Consider the following 19684-nt stretch of genomic DNA (forward strand, 5'->3'; position numbering starts at 1 on the left):
AGTCTGTATCATAATGTCTGGTGTTTTCGTGTTTGTTGGTTTGATTTTATTTTGTTTTATTTTGGGAGTTGGTTATTAGATGCTGCTCCAGCCAGCTGGAGAATCCCCCGCCGCCCCGCCCTCTCCTCCCTGTGCCGCAAGCAGCAGGCGCACCTCGCAAACGGAGGGCGCCCTTACTCCCAGCAAACTGTCTAATAATGGGTTAAATAGATGCACTTGTAAATGCAGAGAATGATGCATGTTATTAAGCAATAAGTTTTGCATGAAATATTTATAGTATGATTATTTTAATTAGAATATTTTAAAAGTCATTAGAATTTGGATTACTGACTGTAATCTTTGTACAACCTTTGATTTATTTACACTGTATTTTATTTCCTTGTTATTACATTAAAACACAATAAATCCGAGGTTTTATTGTCATTGAAAGATTTTTCAGAGATTCTGTGATATATATACAATAAGTATGTAAACCATATAGAATTTTAAAGAACATTTCTGAGCATGCCCTACAAAAAATGCGTTCTCTAATTTTAAGGTGCTAAAAAACAACTAAGTTGTTTCAGAAATAATTTAGATCACTTCACTTGTAGCACAGCACCAGTCTGCATAAAAGTCTATTAGAAACAAAAAAAAGTTCAGTGTGTTGATGATGATGATTTTAATGTGCGCAGACTTACTACCTCCATAGTCATGCATCAGAAGACATAACTGCCCCGTAGCAGCTGCACTAAAGCACCTAATCTAATGATGAGATAAAGGACTTTATGGAAGTGTATATATAACACTGTATTTTGCGTGTTGGGGCATGAGCACACATCAGTGTGTTTCATCCAAACTGTGAAACTCTTTGCAACTATGTGGTTTAAAAACTGTTCTACAAATCTATTTATTTTTACATTATTATTATCATTACTATTATTATTGCATACTCTGCGGTGGTCTTCCAGTTCTTCCTGTTGGCAGTGTGGATGCCCGGGTATTTGTACTCCACCACATTAGCATCCACGATAGACGCATCCTCTTTTTTCTCAACCAATTATCAGGTCATCAGTATTAAAACATTAGTTTAGACCTTGATTGAATGTGAATAACACGCTGATTCAAGTAAATGTTTAAAAGACTGTTTCACATTCATGCTACACTTAAGCTTTATTTTATTTGCTTTTATTTTGCTTAGTTGAAGTCTGTGGCAACATATTCCAGATATAATTTTCCTCAGGAGCATTTCGCAGCCTCTACATCTTCCTAACTGAAGGAAGCTGTAATTCCTTTAATTTAATGTTTGTTCTTTGTTGGAATCAAGTCACCGTGTTGGTGTAAAGAAGCAAAACTACAAAAATTGTCTTTTTCTCATATTATTGGCCAAACTGTATTAGTAGTATTTATTTTAAACGTCAGTAAAGCATCTCTTTGGCTTGTGTGGACCCAAGTGAGCAATGGCTGGTACATCTGGATTAATCTTGTAATAGAGAAAACAAAAAATCTGCTTCCTGTTCTCAATGGAAAGCTGGCTACACTGGAATCTAACTTTTGGGTTATATTTAATCTAAATGTTATTACTACTTGTATAATCTACGGTCTACTGGTCTATATTTGCAAATACATTTCCTTTTAATTTTCCCTCATTTAAATAAATAAAAAAACACACACGCACAGACTTGAGTCTGAAACCTTTAAAATGTATTTACATTATATTGTCTTACACAGGAAAACCTTACAGGGCTGTTGGGAGGAAATAGTGATTACTGTCATTAAATAATTAGCATTGATTATTATGATAGTGTTGAGTTTTCAGGCTCTCTATGTGACCGCAAACAGCCTCACATGTCTGAAAATGAGATGAAATACATATAAAATAAACAGCTTTTGAATAACAGCAATATTTGGCATGAAAAAAAGAAAATCTAAGATTATAGTCCCTTAAACATTTCATGGTCATTATGTACGGCCATGATAATATACTTCAAAACAGGCGTGACATGCAGACAAAGTAAAGAAATAAACATTCAATAAGCTGAACAGACGCAAAGGTCTCAGTTTTCTGTTTGAGGACTGCTCGTTCTCCCTTGGATTCACTAAGGTAGTAACTGAACGACAGAACGAGCACGCTTTGTTACAGCTGCTTTCACCTTCTGACCAGCCATAAAAAATAAAAACACCAAACATCGGGGATTGTGATTGTCTAAGCGATGCTAAATGTTTCACAGCAAAAGAAAAAACATCTGAACGCCGAACTTTAAATTTCTTTAAACACTGAGCCGCAGTGCATGTGGAGTTTTCTACGAGACCTTTCAGTTGCAGTGCAGACAGAACAATCAAGTCAAAAAAGTCGAACTCAGTAACAAAAGAAAATCTCGACAGTACTTAAAAAGTATTGAGATAAAAATAAAGTAAAATAACACTTTGGAGAATAACAATGCAGAGATACATGTATCAAACATAAAAAGAGATTTCCCTTTGAGATTAAGCAGACAGATGATGGTTAAAGGCACAATATAAATATGCACACGGGACACAAACAAAACGACACACAAATACACATTCTTAACGGTCAAGCTGCATGTGTGTGAAAATCTTCTTCAGGCTCAGTTATTGTTCAGTCTTAATCTCACTCAGACCGGGGAAGGTCCATCCCTCTGCGCTCCTCGCCGTCTACATAACAAACAAACCCCTCGATATACAGTTAATGAGCAAAGTAGAAGTTTATTGCACTGTCATCCTTTATTTTTGTTTCCCTCCTATATGATTTAGAAAGACTTTGGGTTGTTGTGAGGCTGAGTGACGATAACTCAAAGTAACTGAGGAGGTGTGTAAAACCATTTCTCGTTTACTTCTTTTTTCCCCCTTTATTATAATCATATTTGGGTCTTAGACTGCCTTCTGTAGCACTTTCTGACATTCACAGACAAAATTATGACTGCATCCAATTATTAATCATCTTCCTAATTAGTAATTTGATGCACATCATATCTACGACTCGAATAAGACCAACAGAGCCTCAAAAAGCCAAAAATATTCAGCTGCAAGTTTTCTGGTACTTTGAAAAACAATGAAAAAATACTTTTATGAAAGAAAATAAAATAAACAGAAAGAAAGAAAATCAACAAACAACAACGACGATGAAAGAAAAACAACACTCCAGAATATTTTATGCTTTCATCTGAAAGTCAGCAAGTTTCCCAGATTATAAGAATAACTGATGATCACTGAAGAACAAAGTTTCATGATCGGGGACTTTGATTAATCCATGTGTGAGAAACTCAGCCATCAAGTTTACACATGAACCCTGGACTATGTCCTCCCTGCACACCAGGAAGTAATCTGCTTCAGACGCGTTCTCATTTGTGGGAATATGTTCGGTTTAAGTTTGTGTGCAGAAAGCAGAGCAAACAAAGCTTCTCCGTTCTCGTGTATTTGTTTTAGAGAGGCGCAGGTTATTGACCCCAATGGACCGAATCAGACAAGGTACCGCCTAAAACATTTCAGGGCTACGGCACATGTATGAAAGCGTCTGGTTTAGTCTCATGTGTCCCTGCTGGGTCGTCTCAGTAATCCAGCCATGGATGCTCATATTTTCCTACTCAAACACTCTGAAAACGTGGATCAGGCTGTGACTTGGTTACTTGGGTCATCGAAGAAATAAAAATGCTACATGATCTTCGGGTGTGTAACATTTCTCTAAAACCACAGATAGGCTCAGTTTTTCTTTAAATAGAAGGAAAGTGAAAAAAAGATTTCTACTTTGTGATTAGCTTATGAACAAAAAATAAACTCCCATTAATCGGGTGTTCACTTGTACTGGAACGATTTTGGAAAGACCAAACCAGCACACTTTAACCAGGCATCAACAGATCCACATCACAGTGAAATGAATATGATAGTGCGGACGTTTGAATCACGGTTTCGTTCTGGTTACAGATTTGTCACGCCACCTCTCTTCTGGGAATTCAAGGACACTTGGGACTGCGCTCTGAGGAGCCCAAAGGACACAAACAATGTTGATTATCATTGGCATAGGGTGGAAAAAATGTTTTTAAGTCCTTATATGACAAAACTTCAGCTTTCGCTTAGTGAACACGCTTCAGTTAAAGAAGCTCTTTACAGCCACAAGAGGAAAAAGGATAACTACACCAACGTCAGATATTTAAGTCTCACTAGGATGTAGTTCTACGTATGTAGTCCAGCCCTGGAATGTAACTGGAGGCTATTATAATATTTATTATTTATCATTTATTAAACTTTTATTACTTATTTTTTCAGTATTCTGTTAAGTCACATATTTGTTTTCTTGCCTTATAAAACATCAAATGAAGCCACGAGTCTGAAAACCAAACAATGGGGGAAAAATAATAATAAAATTGTGATCCTTCTGCCCAGTCATCCATGAAACTGATGATGCTCTGTGCATTTTTTCCCACACTTATTACCACTTCCTGCAGTTTGCATCTCTTATTCTTAGCACACGCTCAGTGACCACGGATCACACACAGTGGAGAGGTCAGAACTGATGGTGCTGACTGATGGTGTGGTTTGGTCTTGTCATGATAGTCAGAGATTAATGGCCCCTGCCGCCCTCCATCACTGAGTACCTTTTGTTTAATAACGCTCTGGCTACATGAGAGGCAATACATAAAAGTGGGATTAATTGGTACCTGATGACTGTCAGGAACATGATGAAAAAAAATAAAGGCAAAATTATGCTTTCAAGTCACCCCAGAAAGAGATTTTTCAAAATAAAAAGCTATAACAACCTCCACAGACAAAGCCACCAACAAACAACAACGTCTCTTTAGCCGTTTAAACTCAGTGAAAGTTGAGGGGTGATGTTCGCTGCAGGACATTTGGATGCTTATGTGAAAACAAAAGCCAAAAACCGTGAAGAAGCTGGATAATAGAAGTCATCCCTTCCGTGTCCAAATCAGTGCCAGTTTCAGCCGCAGTGAGCTTAGCTGCCGTAGAGGAGGGGGTGCTGGGCAAGAGGAACCTTACTTCTGATGACTGACGCGTCCAGTTTGTTTCTCGCAGGCGGCTCCGACCCAAAGTCCGCCTCAAAACGTTCACCAACACACAGCGAGATGCAAGTCGTCGGACAGCGAGAGCAGATTTCTAACAGGTGAGTGTGGATTGTTGGGCTTGTGGAGAATTTTTCACACACACAGTTTCACTCCACAAGTCACCAGTACGACGACAACATTTTCCCTTTGAGTGAACAACATTCAACAGCATCCTCGTTACAAGAAGTCCAGTTCCAGCGCTTGGTGAAGGGACACGAGGTCGCCATGACTGGAGATCCGCCAGAAAGGCATGTTGTGCTGCAGAGGGAGGGAGACAAAAAATTAGGCACAAGAAAGCAGAGTGTGTAATTGTAAAGAGCAGAGTCTGACAAAGTGTTTTGTTCACATGAGACTTTATGTTTGTGGGTCTCCCGTCTACATACGGCAATTTTATTTAGTTTTATTGTAGAAAAAGTGTTTTGTGGCCATAATTTATTTATTTTTTGGACCATGTCATCAGAGGGACTCCGTATTTCTCAGAGAGGATCTAGGATGAACCTGCTCTGGAGATTCAAGTCAGTCTAAACAGTAACTTCAGCAGATGGAAAAATGGCTCATGTATCTTTTTTGTTTATTGGTTATAAACCATCTTCTTTCATGCCACACTGTAAATAACAGTTTAAGTCAATGTCGTCCAGGATCAGGTTCTCCTAGTAAACCCTGCCTTGTTTCTTTTTCCTGGTACATGGTCTCATGATCAGGAAGAAAAATGATAACAAAAACCATGTGGACCGTGTACCTGCATCTTTTTTCCTAAAAATCTGAAATTCTGCCTTTCCACACAAAAACACAATCTAAGAATTTTCCCATTAAAATGGGTCAAAATCATAAAATGCTGCAGATCATCCAATTTGAAATGAAATAGCTTAAGGAAAAATAAGGCAAAAATTGAGTTTTACCTGTTTTGCTGCAAATTCCTCATCTCGGCCGTCACCTATCACCACATAAGTCACTTTTTTCCCAAAGCGAGAGACGATCCTCTCAAAGCAGCTCTCTTTCCCTACATGACAGGAAACCACAGGGAAAAGGAAAATAAAGAATCACATAAAGATATAAATAGATCTTTTCTTTTTCTTTTTTTTCCAAACAGAGTAATCAGGTTTCATACGTACCTATTTTTGTGGCACTGTAGATGTTTTCGATGGGGAAGACGTCTCCCAGGCCGTAGAGCAGCACTTTGGCCAAAGCTGGAACCAGCTGAGTCGTGGTGACTAACACATTCATACACTTCCCCCTGTTGGTGGGTGTCACACACACACACACACACACACACACACACACACACACAGATTTATAACATTATCATTCAATTCAATTGTATTTGATTTGATTTATACAGCGCCAAATCACAGCAACAGCTGCCTCAAGGCGCTTTACATTGTAAGATAAAGACCCTACAATAACTCAGGGTTAAGGGTGAATCTCAAATATGCAAACAAAATATTTTAACAAGGAGTAACTAATCTACGACATACTACCTACGAGCTAAAACGATAACCTGAGGTGCTCAAACCTGGACTGGATGAGCAGCAGAGACTTGAGCGCAGTGCTGAGCCAGGAGTCTGTAACATTCTCGATCTCGGACTGAAGCCTCAACAGCAGCTCCCTCTTCATGGGATTCAACAGGCCTGGAAGACCAAAAGAAACAAAGCAGACGTCTATGCTTAGCCTTTGAGCCTCTTCACCGCAAGGTCTAAACTCCATTAGGAGCAACACAGAAATGCACTCCTTTTATAAAGTGTTTACAATGATCCACCTACTGTGGCTCAAACTCCAAAGTCTGAGTGCAGCTCAGCTCTTTAACAGTTTGCTGTTTATTTTTGGCTGCTGCACTGAAACATTAATTTGTTTAACAAGAGCAGGAAAACAAAGAGCTTAAGTTCCAGTCTCTGCTGGTTTCTGGGAGCTGGGAAGAAAAGTCTGGTGTTTTAATGTGAGAATGGTTTTTCCTTTGTCTGAGCTTCTTTCACTTAAACCTTCAGAAGATGCTGCTTTGCAAACTCACCCCCGACATTTCCTTTGTAACTATTGTAGATCTCTTTTAGCCGGCGGTAGCGAAAGGCCAGTTTACGCATCCACTCCACCCCTCCCTGAACTCCTGTGGTGGTTCCTGATGCAGCTCCACCGCTGGGGCCATTAAATCCATCCGCCATGAAGTTGTAGTTGCTGAAGCAAAGAAAAAGCACCTGTGATCATTCAGAACGACACAAAGCATTTTGTAGTGGCTGGGTTAGTTAGCGGGGCAGCGTGTAACACACCTCAGGTCCTGTCCATTGTCATCAGAGGCCACATCCTCAACATGGACTTGATCACACTCCTTGAAGAAAACACAAGTAGAGCGATTCTTTTCCTCGTTTTGTTAGGAACTATTTAAATATGAAACTAAAACATGTATGACAAGTAATTGTGGGGCTTTTGAACACCTTCAACCTGTTAAAACTCAAGGAGGTGGAACCAGAAAAAACACTCACCAGTTACCTGATTATTATTCACATGTATAATAAGATGCCTTTTGATTGGTTGTAAGTTTAGAAGTGCTCATGTCAGGAAACAGCGCTGCATTTGTTTGTTTAATGCAGTTCAACCAGTTTTTGACAGTCAGCCTTTTGTCTATCTGCCTTCTTCCATCAGACATGCAGCTCAGTGAGTTTGTAAAAGATAAAATTAAATAAAATCTGGAATTCTGGTTTGTACCAGCTGCTGTGAAGGAGCAAAAGCTGCTCGTCTCTCATATTCAGTCTAAACAAACTTCACTGTACCTCAAGGTCATTGAAGAAAAGATGGGTGTCTGCCAGCTCAAAGATCAGCTCCTCCATCTGTAAGCCCAAGTTCAACACAGTTGCCGGGTCCTGAACAAAAGAAAACAGACCCACAATAAGCATGTTACACAATTCAATGGGTCTAATTTTGTCCATTGTAAGCTCAAAGGTTTAATCTTTGGAAAAACCAACCTTGCCAAACTTCTGAGCGTAAGAGCCGGTGAGCAAAGAGTGGAATATAATGATGGTTTCATCCAGATCCCATAAAAAAATGCGCTGAAAAGAACAAAAGAACAAGATTACCTGTTGGACTGCACTCCATATTACAGTGAACTTTTTCCTGCACCTCTAACTTTCCAAATTATATTTCAAAAAGCATGAAAAAAACCCAATAAACATAACTTGGGTTTGGACTTGACACAGAAATAGTTCAGTTCCTTTAATGGTTAATTAATATATCTATCGTTGTAAAGATTTTACAAATGTCAAAACAAACTTACTGCTATTAATTATATCCACTATAGCTTAATAAGTAAATTAACTGGTTACCTCCAGGTCACTCTCAGCAGGTGGAGAGTTATCAGACTTCTTGCCCTTCCCTTTGGCTTTGCCCACCGAGTTCCTGCGGCCGACCTCGTCCTGATCTCGAGCTCCAGCGGGCACTGCCACAGCTGTAGGAAGAGCCGCACAAACAGGCAAGTTTTCTGGCGGGGACGCATCTAAAACGAGACGAAGAACATGAGCGTGGCAGCCAGCATAAACAACAACCTTTGAATAACAGAGCAGCCAAAAGAAGATTCTTATTTTAGTAATTTAGATTTTCCACTTAAATTCTTTTTTAATTCCATAACACGTAATGGGATTAAAAAGGAGAATTGGCTGCAGACTTTTTCACTTGTTTACTGAGTAATATTAGAGAATATTAGCTGCTCTCTTCACACTTCAGTGTAACCTGGTCTAAAGCTGACAGTTTAATGTCTGATCCAACTACTTTAGATCTTAAATTTCTCATCTGCATCTCTGAAATGTCTGGAGCCATTCAGGGCTGCAGTGGATATCTAAAAAGAGCTCCAGACAAAAAACAAAAAACAGAAGAGTTCTGCTGTAGAACAAATTGCATCTTGAAAATGAAATTGTAGCCAAGCGCACAGGAGAACTGACAAAAAATAAATTAAAATAAATTAAAGTACACTATACTTCATCCTAACTGTTCAACTAGTTTGTTAAATATTTCTACACAATAACACAAGTACCTTAACAGTGTGTGCAGTATTCATTTAGTTATTTTTCAGGTTTTTATTTATGTAAAGTTAACTTAGAGAAAGACAGTGCCATGAGAAGTTTTTGTTTAAGTATTCTTACTGTGCTTTTTCCTGCTTTAAATGTAGGTACAGCAATGTGTGTTTATGTTACACAGCTATTTAACATGTGCTGTAGAACAAAGTGCTGACAGTTATTTAAGGTAAAGAAACCAAAGGCAGAAAAAAGGTAAAAGGCAAAAGATAACGAAAAGCCAAAAACCTCTAGGAGGCAGTCCAGCTGAGGCGGCCTCCTCTGATTTCACTGCTGAATATCCGGCGACGCCTGCACCGCCACCGTGGTCATCACTGTTAGGTAGCCCAGCAGGCACGTAGCTGGGAGGAAGAGTGTAGTACTGAGAGAACTGACTCTGCCCCAGAGAGTTATAGCTGCTAAAATCCTGGAGAGAAGTGAAACAACAAACAAACGTGATCAGCAGAATGATGGGAAAGGACTCCACGCAGGGCTGAGTAACAATACGCGGGAACAATCTCATCTTTTCAAGAAGTTCTAATATCACTGAACATAACACAAACTCAGGTTCAGTGTCAGACAGTAAGATGAACCCTCTGTGATCAAAACTTGATCCCAAAAGCATCCACTTCCTGTGGATTTCTGCTCTCACTCAAAGACAAAAATACTGAAGTAAGTTTGAGCTGAACTTTTGCTCACATTGGAAATGCTTTTAATATCCTTTTATAGATCACTACGTCTAGCATTCTAGTCTGCTACCACAGCACAGAGTAAACATGTTGAGCACACACATGCAAGACTTCTGCATTTCTTGCTTGAGATTTGTGCCATATTAACACTTTGCTTGCATATATTCACAGCTTGAAAGGAATTTTTTCCTTTCAATTTTTGGTCATTTTATTGACAATTTTCCACTCCTACAGTGCACCGACTGCTCTTAAAAACACACACAAAGACAATTTTATTCTTTATCTTACTGGAGAATCACTCATTCTCACCTGATGGGCCACCGCCGAGGCGGTTGTAGTCGCAGCTGTAGCTGAAGGGATGTTGGAATACACACTGGATGTTGTGAAGCTTGAGCCTGGAGACAGAAACACTCGCATTAAAACAGATGCAAAGACTAAAAAATAAAAATAAAAATACTTCTACATGATGTTATAATGGCAAGAGAGGAAATCAAAGCTGTGCCACTGCAGGTTCTCCTTTACTGTGTTCTTCAGGTATTTGCAGACAGTGAGACAGAGTGAGATGGCAGCTTGCCTTGGCTGGGGTATGAGTAGTGCAGCTGGCCTGGCTGGGTTGAGGTATATGTGGAGCTGAAACTGAGAAACCCAGGCTGGCCACCAGAGGGCGCATCAGGCAGCCCTGTCTCTGTTTTTATGCCTGGCCACATAGCACCTGAAGATGAAAGAGAGCAATGGAAGCTGAAGATGAAAGAGGCAGCAGGGGAGAAAGTGGGTCACTGAAGATGCAGCAAAGTTAGTAAACCGGGTACTCCCGTCAAGATTTGTGTTTGTGTGTAAAAGCAGGGTTTAAAAGCAGACTGGTTCAGCGCCAAAGCACAGTGAGGCTTTAAAAGCAAAGTCATGAAGTGTGATGCTTGGATTTTAGAGAGCAGACTGTCCTTAAAAAGGGTCGTCCGAAAAGAGCAGGCACTAACCAAAAGGTGGGAGACCGTAGGTCTGGCCTGTCTGGGGGAAGGATGAGTACACAGTGGACTGGGCCAGAGGAGGAAACGCCACCTGACTGGTGTATGACGTTACTGCTGGGCTGAAAGAGAGAGAGAGAGAGAGAGAGAGAGAGAGAGAGAGAGAGAGAGAGAGAGAGAGAGAGAGAATGACTACCTATAACAAAAGTGAGTACACCTGCAGCAGGTGCATTATACAAAACAAAAGAGACAGGCTTTGTCTTGATGTAAGAAAGAAAAAAAAGAAAAGAAAAAAAAACACACAAAGAAGTTGGATTTTTCATCACCACATTTACATACAAACACCTACTTTATCACTGTTACATTCGTAAAAGCACATTAGTAATCTAATCTGGTGGTCTGACAAACCTGCAACGTGGTGAGAGTAAAAGCTGCTGTACAAACAGAGAAAACTGCAGCCATCAATAAAAGTCTTCTTCAGAACATCTCAACAAAATTAAAACGAGGTCCAAAGGTTGCAGGTAAAGTCAGGATGCCACAAATCGTGCACCAAGGTCACTGTGGTTAACTAAAACTACACTAAAAAATAAAACTAGATTTTAAAAAAAAAACATTTTAATTAACTAAAATAACTGAAACTACTCTTTTAGGAGTTGGTGAACCTGGAAAACTGACAACAATAAATAATAATTTTACCAAAATAAGATAATAGTTCAGTAAAATTTAGTTCAGTAAAACAAAACTTCCCTGATGAGACTTTGTATCAGTGAGACTGCGAGTCAACCACGTTCCAAAAATTCTGTGTTTTTCTTGTAATACCTGTACTGATTTTTCTAAATTTAACCAAATAAAAATAAAACCTAATCAGAAAATACAAAACTATAATAACTGTCTCAAACAGATCTATACATTTCCACCACAGTGATCTTCTGATAAATTAATAACTCTGAGTGGAAACTGATTAGTGTGCTTTGTTTGAAAACTTATTGCATATGTGATTGAGAATGTTGCAATTTTCCCTCTATAAATCTAAAGTGATTCATAAAGTTTAATGTCTCACTTCCATGCAGCATACTCACTTGCTTCCCTGATAAACCTGTTGGGTGTATTCAGCTGTGGCTGTGGCATCGGTGGCTGCAGAAAAAGAGACTATTTTAGCTACAATTGCACTTACAAGAGTAACATCACTGTGAACTGATTCGAGCCGAGTCTGTTTCTGTTCGTACCAGAATGACCGTACGAGTTAATTGAGTCACCACATGGTTGAGATGCAGCTCCCCTCTCTGCGCTGGACTGCTCCTGTTCACCTGCGACCACACATGAAATGTCAATAAACTACAGCAACACCTTTGGACATTATGAGCCTTTGATTTTTAAACATATTCTACTGACCTGGATCAATTTGGGCTGTGGACAGGGCAGAATATGAGTTCTCCTGCTCTGATGAACCTAAAACAGCAGCTGGGCTCCCATCATCCCCCAAATTACTGAAAGAGCAGGAAAAATGTTATTGTAATTAAACAGTAATTTAAAAAAGGTGAGCCCATATAAGCAGATACCAACCCCGACTCTTTCTTCAGTTCACCATCTACGTCAATCTTGGCCTTCTTTGCCTGCACATGCACAAAAATGCAGATACACAAGTCAGACAGCTCACACAATTTAAACAAAAAGCAGAATACAGTCAGTTTTATTTATTTATGTAGTTTTAATTAAGAAAAAAAGGTGCATGGGTTGACATTTATCAGCCACTGTGATATCAGCAAGAATAGTAAATGACAACCTTCTGGGTAATAGAACAGTTCTTTACTGCACTGAAAACGAACAATATATAACATTAAACATAATGTATAACAAATTAGCATAAATAAAGTAGAATAAGTCAATAAAATAAAGGTAAACTAACAAATCAAAACTGCTCAGTTAGAGAGATTAGAGGGAAAGGGCTAAATTAAATAGAAATCTATAGTTTAAAAAAAAATACAGGAGTCCAATATGTAAGTAAAATATAATAAAGGTAAAATAACTTTAATAAAACTCAAACTGAATGTTGAATATAGAACTCTAAAAAGTAAAACAGCTCACCACACTGACATGAGAAAACAGCTGTACACCGCTGTAAATAATTCTTGTGTATACACAGAATTGTAATACTTTAATAGACGTATTGTGCTGGTAGCAGATGAAGAATCTGCATATCATCAATTGTTTCAATTAACCATCAATTTTTTTAGACAGAGAGCAAAAGCCTTTTAATGTGCCACAAAAAATGATACACTGTGAGAGGTTTTCCTGTATCAAAACAGGCCTTTGGTGGTGACCATGCAGGTAATCATGATTGGTCTATATACAGATAAGGCAAAAAAGTCTGTATAATCTAATTATCATATCATATCATATCATACCATAAGTATATATACTTTCTGATCATTTTATCAGAAAACTTGACTGAATTGAGTGATTAAGACCTTTAGAAAAAACAACAACAGTTAAACGGTGGGTATGCTTGGGTATAATGACATTTTCTTTGGCATCTCTCATAGAGATGAACACAAAAACAGAAAATAAAGATAAAGACTGACTGAAGCTGTCTCCTAAAATCCAACTTTGCGTTGGCTAAGATAGAAAATGTGAACAGAAAATGAGATTCTATCTTAAATATTTGCATGAACTTTAAGCCACATCTTTGTTTTCATACACAAAAACAACAGTTACAGGAAATCAGTAAAGTTACTATGCAAATGACTCCATGCAGACTCACCGGCAGCTCCTGCGAGTCATCCATCTCTGCAGCGGAGCGGCCCGACATGTCTGCACACTCAGCCTACTCTCTGTACCTGGAGAGCCTGGCGGGACCCTGCTTCACACCACCACAGAAGCAAAAACAAACAGGCACAGAGTCAGTGGCGGGAGCATAGTCTTATATAGTACCCCATATGTGACTCCCCCCTCCCCTTGTCCCATAAAGTGAATCCCTCTCCTGCCCCTATCACGGTTCGATCAGTGGGAAGGCAGTGGCGATGAAAGAAGTGGGGCACCCTGCTCTAATCTCCAGCACAAGACTCGCAGGTGAGGCACGTGTGGCATTGACGCTCACCAACGTCCTCGCCACTCTGTTTTTACTGCAGGATTAAGGATGCGTGCCACCTTACATGCGAACTAACCTACATTCAACGAAAACATACCCTCTGGGAGCATTAGTTGCTCAGGTGCACGCTCTCATATCAATAGATGCCCCGGGGGGATAAGATCTAACCACGTTTTGTCCACTGCTCACTTTAACGGGCCTCTGCCCACAGCTGGAGGGATGAGCATTTACTCAACTGACATTGTGTGAAAGTGATCAGAGAAAATAGGTCAGTCTGCAAATTAACACCACATCAATGTGTCAGGTAGGTGTTGTTCTTAGACGTGTGATATTAAGTGGTTCATTAAAGAACATGCAGACTTGTGCGAGATTTAGATAAGTGAATTAAAAAAAAAAAATATGCCAATGTGACATTTTTAAAGTTAACTGAATTAAAACGAGAAAAAATATTTTGGAGGTCTCTCATTTAACCTGTAAATGTGGAGTATGAAGATTAAGGGGATACCACAGCTCAAGGAAAATTAATTATTAATCTATTCATTTCTGTGATCTTTGAATTACCAAACATCTTTATTATATGAGTTTTCAGTCTAATGAATGCCTTCTGAAAAAACAAAAAGTTTACATCTTAATAGGACTAGAGATGGCACGGTACCACTTTTTTATGTCCGATACCGATATCATAAATTTGGATATCTGCCGATACCGATATGAATCCGATATAGTGTGTTTTTTAATCAATAAAACTGTTTTTTTAATATCTTGCTGCATTTTGTATAAGTTCATACTCAAGTTTAAATAAACAACAACACTAAAGCTATTCTGTTATACCTGTATGTAAAAAATACACTGCACCCAAAATATTTCATAGTTCAGCAACACTGATCAATCTAATAAACTTAAACCTACTCCATCCTCCCTATTCTGGTATTTTAAAGAGTACTTCGCAGAAATATTAAGCAACCTAACTAATAGGGTTGCCAACTCCCAGCAAAAAAAAAATAGGGAACCACCCCCCACCCTCCACCTCATGATGCTTAATCGATGTAATCAACTTTAATTTGATGCAGGGTGAAAAAAAAATGCACAGAAATAAATTATTTTTCAAGAATAATTAAATAGATTCAACATCTTTCTTCAACAGAATCGCAGAATTCACAGATGGTACCTTCCCAAAGGAAAAAGTACTATAGCTTACTAGGGTATATTAGACTTAACAGTTACTACATACAGTAATGGACTTCTATACATTTTACATCAGATTAAAACTTTGGGTGTAAGATTTAGATAATTATTTATTAAAAGCTAGACATTTTAAATGAGAATAAGAAAGAAAAGTATGTCTTTGTGCCCCCCTTTTCCCTGTTCATGCCCTATCGGCCCCCCTGGCTAAACTTTGCTAGATCCGCCCCTGCACAGTTACCAGCCATCAGCTACGTAGAAAAGGATCCTGGTGTAGAAAGTAATATTAAATAAATTCTAACAACAGCTTATCAAGCTTAAACGTGCTGCTGTTGTTCAGCCGCTGGGTTCCTCTTTCTGGTGCAAAGTGGGCCAAATACAAAGAAGAGAGACGGACTCGCGACAGAAAAGCCGATCAGCTGATCATTAAGCAGTTTCACGATTGAAGTAGCAACAGGAAGAGGCAGTCGCTCCATATATCAGTTGTTAAGCTTAACATGGGAACACTTTACAAACATTCAGAGATGAACTTACACACTTGCTTTACTTCTCTCTGGGATAACTTCCTCGGAGATGAAATGCTGGTTTGGTAGGAGGCTACAAATACACACAGCCGCTCTATCAGGTGAGGCATACTGCTCCGACATGCTACGGTTATGAGCCGACTTACGCCGTGTAGCAAGTTTTGTGAGGTGTTTTTTGGTATTTAATGGATCGGATTACATTTTTATTTCTCGCCGATATCCGATCCAGTAATTTAGGTCAGTATCGGACCGATACCAATACGTAATATCGGATCGGTCCATCTCTAAATAGGACCCACTTAAACCAACAGATATAAATACTTATATAATGTAGCTGCAACATTAGTTGGTTAATTAATAATAAAATAATAATTGTAGTTGTTTATATGTAAAACCTGGAGTCAGCTTTTTAAATGGGAAGATCTGATTTAATTTTTAAAATAACAGAGTAAAAACTGAGTACCTTTGAGTTTGTTGTTTGCTGGTCAGACAAAACAAAACATTTAAAAAACTAAAGAAAAATAAAAAACAAAAAAGAGCTTTCTTTCTTATTTTACGTCCACTTGACAGAGAAAAGCAAAATAATTATTTGATTGTTTGATGGATTTAAAAAAGTAATTGAAATGTATTATTCATGTTTACAGAGTCATCAGCCCATTTGTCTGTGAGGATAAAAGTCATCTGAGCATTTTTAACATAACTTGTGTATAATGGCAAAAATGTTCTGGGTTACAAGCAGTTACATTAAATACATATATGAGTGAGCCTTGTTGACCGCTATCAGTCTGTCAGCAAACAACATACTTATCTGGTAGCATTTTATCTGAGTCCAATTATGTTTTGGCTGACAGTTAAAAAACCTTTTTAAAGTATAATTTTATTACATTATGATGATGGTACCCCGCCTCTCGCCCTATGACAGCTGGGATAGGCTCCAGCGCCCCCCGCGACCCTGGAAAGGATAAGCGGAAGCGAATGGATGGATGGATGGATGGATGATGATGGTAATAAATAAAGGTAAAACAGAACATACAGGGATCAAACACTGGGCTAACTGTAAACATTGGTATCAAAACCACTGAATTCCATGTACTGCGTAGCTATGCGTAATAGACATTTTTTGGATAAGAAAATGAAATCCCACCAACAAAACTCTTAATAACATTTTGATAATGCAGCTAATTTTAATGCAGCAAATTGTCTTGTTTAACCCTGGAGAACCCATGGGGTCAGAGCCGACCCCATTGGTTTTCTATGGAAACCATGGGGTCAAATGTGACCCCATGGGTTCTCCAGGGTTAAATAATTGTCTGTCAGAAATCAAACAATGGTTAAATGACAATTTCCTCCAGTTAAATGCAGATAAAACAGAAACCTTGATTATTGCACCTGATCACATGCTCTCAGAAATTCAGCAGCATATCAGTTTTTTAGACCCTTCATTTCAGTCGAGTCTCAGAAACTTAGGTGTTATATTTGACAGTTCAATGTCTCTTGAGAAACACTCTAAACAACTGGTCCGGAACTGTTTTTATCATTTAAGAAACATTTCTAAACTCAGACTACTGGTGTCAAAGGCAGAACTTGAGATGATTATTCATGCTTTTATCTCTTCTCGTTTGGATTATTGTAACAGTCTTTTTACTTGTCTCAACAAATCAGCTCTGGATCGCCTTCAGTCTGTACAGAATGCAGCGGCAAGACTTTTAACTGGTACAAACAAGAGGTCATACATTACTCCAGTTTTGGCTTCTCTTCATTGGTTGCCAGTAAATTTTAGGGTTCATTTTAAAATTTTAGTTGTAACTTTTAGAGCTCTGCACGGTGAAGCTCCCCAGTATATCTCTGACCTGTTGAAACCTCATGCTTCATCCCGAGCACTTAGGTCTTCAGGTCAGAGGCTACTGGTGGTCCCACGTACTAGGTTTAAAACACGTGGGGATCGGGCTTTTCAGGCACTGGCACCTAGGCTGTGGAACTCCCTGCCGTTGTCTTTACGCTGCCTAGACTCTACTGACTCCTTTAAAAAGAAGCTGAAGACATTTTTATACAAACGGGCTTTTAATTAATTTTAACTTGTATGTCTGATCTTATTGTGAAGCACTTTGTGATTTTTATCTGTGAAATGTGCTATATAAATAAATTTTACTTACTTACTTAATTTGGCACTGGGTGCGCCAAAATTAGTGAATTGCACTTCAGAATAGGGCTGTGCCAAGTACAATACTATAAATATAGTATGAAGTAATATAACATAATAAAATGATTAAAATATACAAGGCTAGACAGTACTAGGAAAGTTAAAAATTAAATTAAATTTAAAAAAATATTTACTACTGAACCACAAATTTGCTATTGAAAAGCTTCACACGCCTTCTGCTAGCTGCAGACAAGCGATCTTCCAGGAATTTTCAGGAGATCTGACTGGTCAGTAGGTGGTGATTTCATGCATGCTACAGAGCAAGTTAGGTTTGCAGCACATGTTACCATGGCAATATAAGATGTAAACTGCCTTCCTAGTACAGAAAAACTAATGGTTAACCCTGAAGTTACCTGGATAAGCCCAAATCCTGCTTCATAAAACAGGCTTCTGATGGCGTCCTTTCAATTGCTGTGGTTTGTTTTATTTAAAAAGGCCAGGCCATATTTTAATATGAATATTCTATGAATACGAATAAGAAAAACACGTAAAGGAAGTGTACAAAGTACACAAAAAAGTAATAAAGCACTAAAAAAAAAACCACACATATGCAGAGACAAATAACAGAATGACAAAACCATTACTACAAATTTTAAAACCCTTACTACATATTTTTAATATATACATTTAAATGACTAAAGCAATATGTGGTTAACACGGATTTATTATTACTAATTCACAACTCCCTCCTTACTAATAATTACTAATAACGGGTATCGCTCCTTAAAAATGTGATATAGGTGTACGGATTGGCGTGTGCAGGCTGCAAATCATGTGTGGACTGTGATTATTAAATGCGTTTGCTCTAGTGCACATGCCACCAGAGTTGTTTCTCCTGTATGTTATTCTAGCAGTAATCCTGGAACGACAGATTACATCTAGTCATGCGAAAAGTTCCCATCCATGACATCTCCAAATGCTAACAGACTACCGTTAGGTTAGCTGAATTTAGCACCCGGGAACAGTTTACTGTGAAGGTGAAGCCAGACATCGGTCTACTTCCTGGAGACCAGTAACTCGTCAGTTCTATCCGGGTACAATTGAAACATTAATTCGCAAAACATACTAAGTCAGACGTGACTAAATAATTTAAAGTGACTGGCACAAACTAATAAAAGAAACAAACAGACCCAAGTGAAAAGCACGAACTCACCAGCATTTAGACTACACCGGAACGCTAGCATCCCAACGTTAGCAGACAACGTCGATTATCACTTATTCTTTAGTGGCAACTTAATTACGGTGAATTTTGCCATCAGCTGCTCAATTTGCATGCACTGCAGTCTTCCCAACCCTATACACTGGGGAATTAATCACTAGCTGTACTTGTTTTCCCCCGGGCATAAAGTTTCCCCTTCCAGAGATTAGTCGGGACCAGCAGCCATTGGAGTGGTTACTGAAATGGCAGCGTGTGAAAGCATCTCACTTCTGCTGCATTCAGCTGCAAAGCTGATTGCAAAACAAACACCCGAAACACAACAAAAGCATCGAGACACGTCTTACCATTGAAGGAGTGATGGAGGAACGCTTTTAATTAAGCGCTTTTGGTTGAAACCACCATATGAAGCTTTGTCTGTTGTTAGGGAGCACTATTTTGCAGGAAGTGGTCGTTGCGGACTGTTCTGCGCATGTGCGAAGGGCTGATTCACAGTGAGACGAGAGCATCGTACAGACACAGGTGAGAGTAAAATGCAAACAGCTGATATTTGAACAGGTGAGCATGCTTTGAATGTGTCCAGTTTTACCTCGGGGTTTGTTTTATCGCATGAAAGCTCGTTTATATCAAACAAATTGTTAAAAAATGGTACAGTAAGTTCAGACTTTACTGATTTAAACTAGCTCAGTCTAAGATTTAAAGTTCATTTTCAGCCTTACTGTGCCGTTCAAAGTACTGGACACAATAGTAGCACATAAATAAATTAACAGTATATGAGCAATAATTCTGTTATAA

At 38.7% G+C, this 19684-nt stretch overlaps 1 protein-coding gene across 3 annotated transcripts; it reads right to left on the reverse strand.

Annotated features, from left to right (window-relative positions):
* Positions 1–1661: 1661 nt before the first annotated feature.
* On the reverse strand, positions 1662–19393 carry eya3 (EYA transcriptional coactivator and phosphatase 3). 3 transcript variants are annotated; one of them, XM_003447243.5, is made up of 19 exons: positions 19237–19393; positions 13501–13596; positions 12303–12352; positions 12132–12226; positions 11966–12046; positions 11819–11873; positions 10752–10861; positions 10352–10489; positions 10087–10172; positions 9338–9515; positions 8366–8535; positions 8009–8092; positions 7817–7906; positions 7316–7374; positions 7063–7223; positions 6571–6685; positions 6170–6291; positions 5957–6057; positions 1662–5315 (listed from the first exon to the last, which is right to left on the reverse strand). In XM_003447243.5, exons 2-19 carry the CDS (start codon positions 13546–13548, stop codon positions 5235–5237), a joined length of 1824 nt encoding a protein of 607 aa, XP_003447291.1. In that variant the 5' UTR covers positions 13549–13596; positions 19237–19393; the 3' UTR covers positions 1662–5234. The 3 variants fall into 3 exon arrangements, with proteins under 3 accessions (XP_003447291.1, XP_005452843.1, XP_005452844.1); XM_005452786.4 differs by lacking the exon at positions 19237–19393 and adding an exon at positions 18887–19114; XM_005452787.4 differs by lacking the exon at positions 10352–10489.
* Positions 19394–19684: the final 291 nt, after the last annotated feature.

The sequence above is a fragment of the Oreochromis niloticus genome, linkage group LG22 (genome assembly GCF_001858045.2).
Source record: "Oreochromis niloticus isolate F11D_XX linkage group LG22, O_niloticus_UMD_NMBU, whole genome shotgun sequence".
Taxonomy (NCBI): domain Eukaryota; kingdom Metazoa; phylum Chordata; class Actinopteri; order Cichliformes; family Cichlidae; genus Oreochromis; species Oreochromis niloticus.

Bases quoted from the DNA above. Each gene is read 5' to 3' on its own strand.
- eya3 (XM_003447243.5), bottom strand. From the start codon at position 13,548: ATGTCGGGCCGCTCCGCTGCAGAGATGGATGACTCGCAGGAGCTGCCG. The intron at 9,516-10,086 runs GTGAGAATGAGT...ACTTCTCTCCAG, and splicing joins CCTCGGCGGTGGCCCATCAG to GATTTTAGCAGCTATAACTC. The intron at 7,375-7,816 runs GTACAGTGAAGT...GTTTTCTTCAAG, and splicing joins TTTTCTTCAATGACCTTGAG to GAGTGTGATCAAGTCCATGT.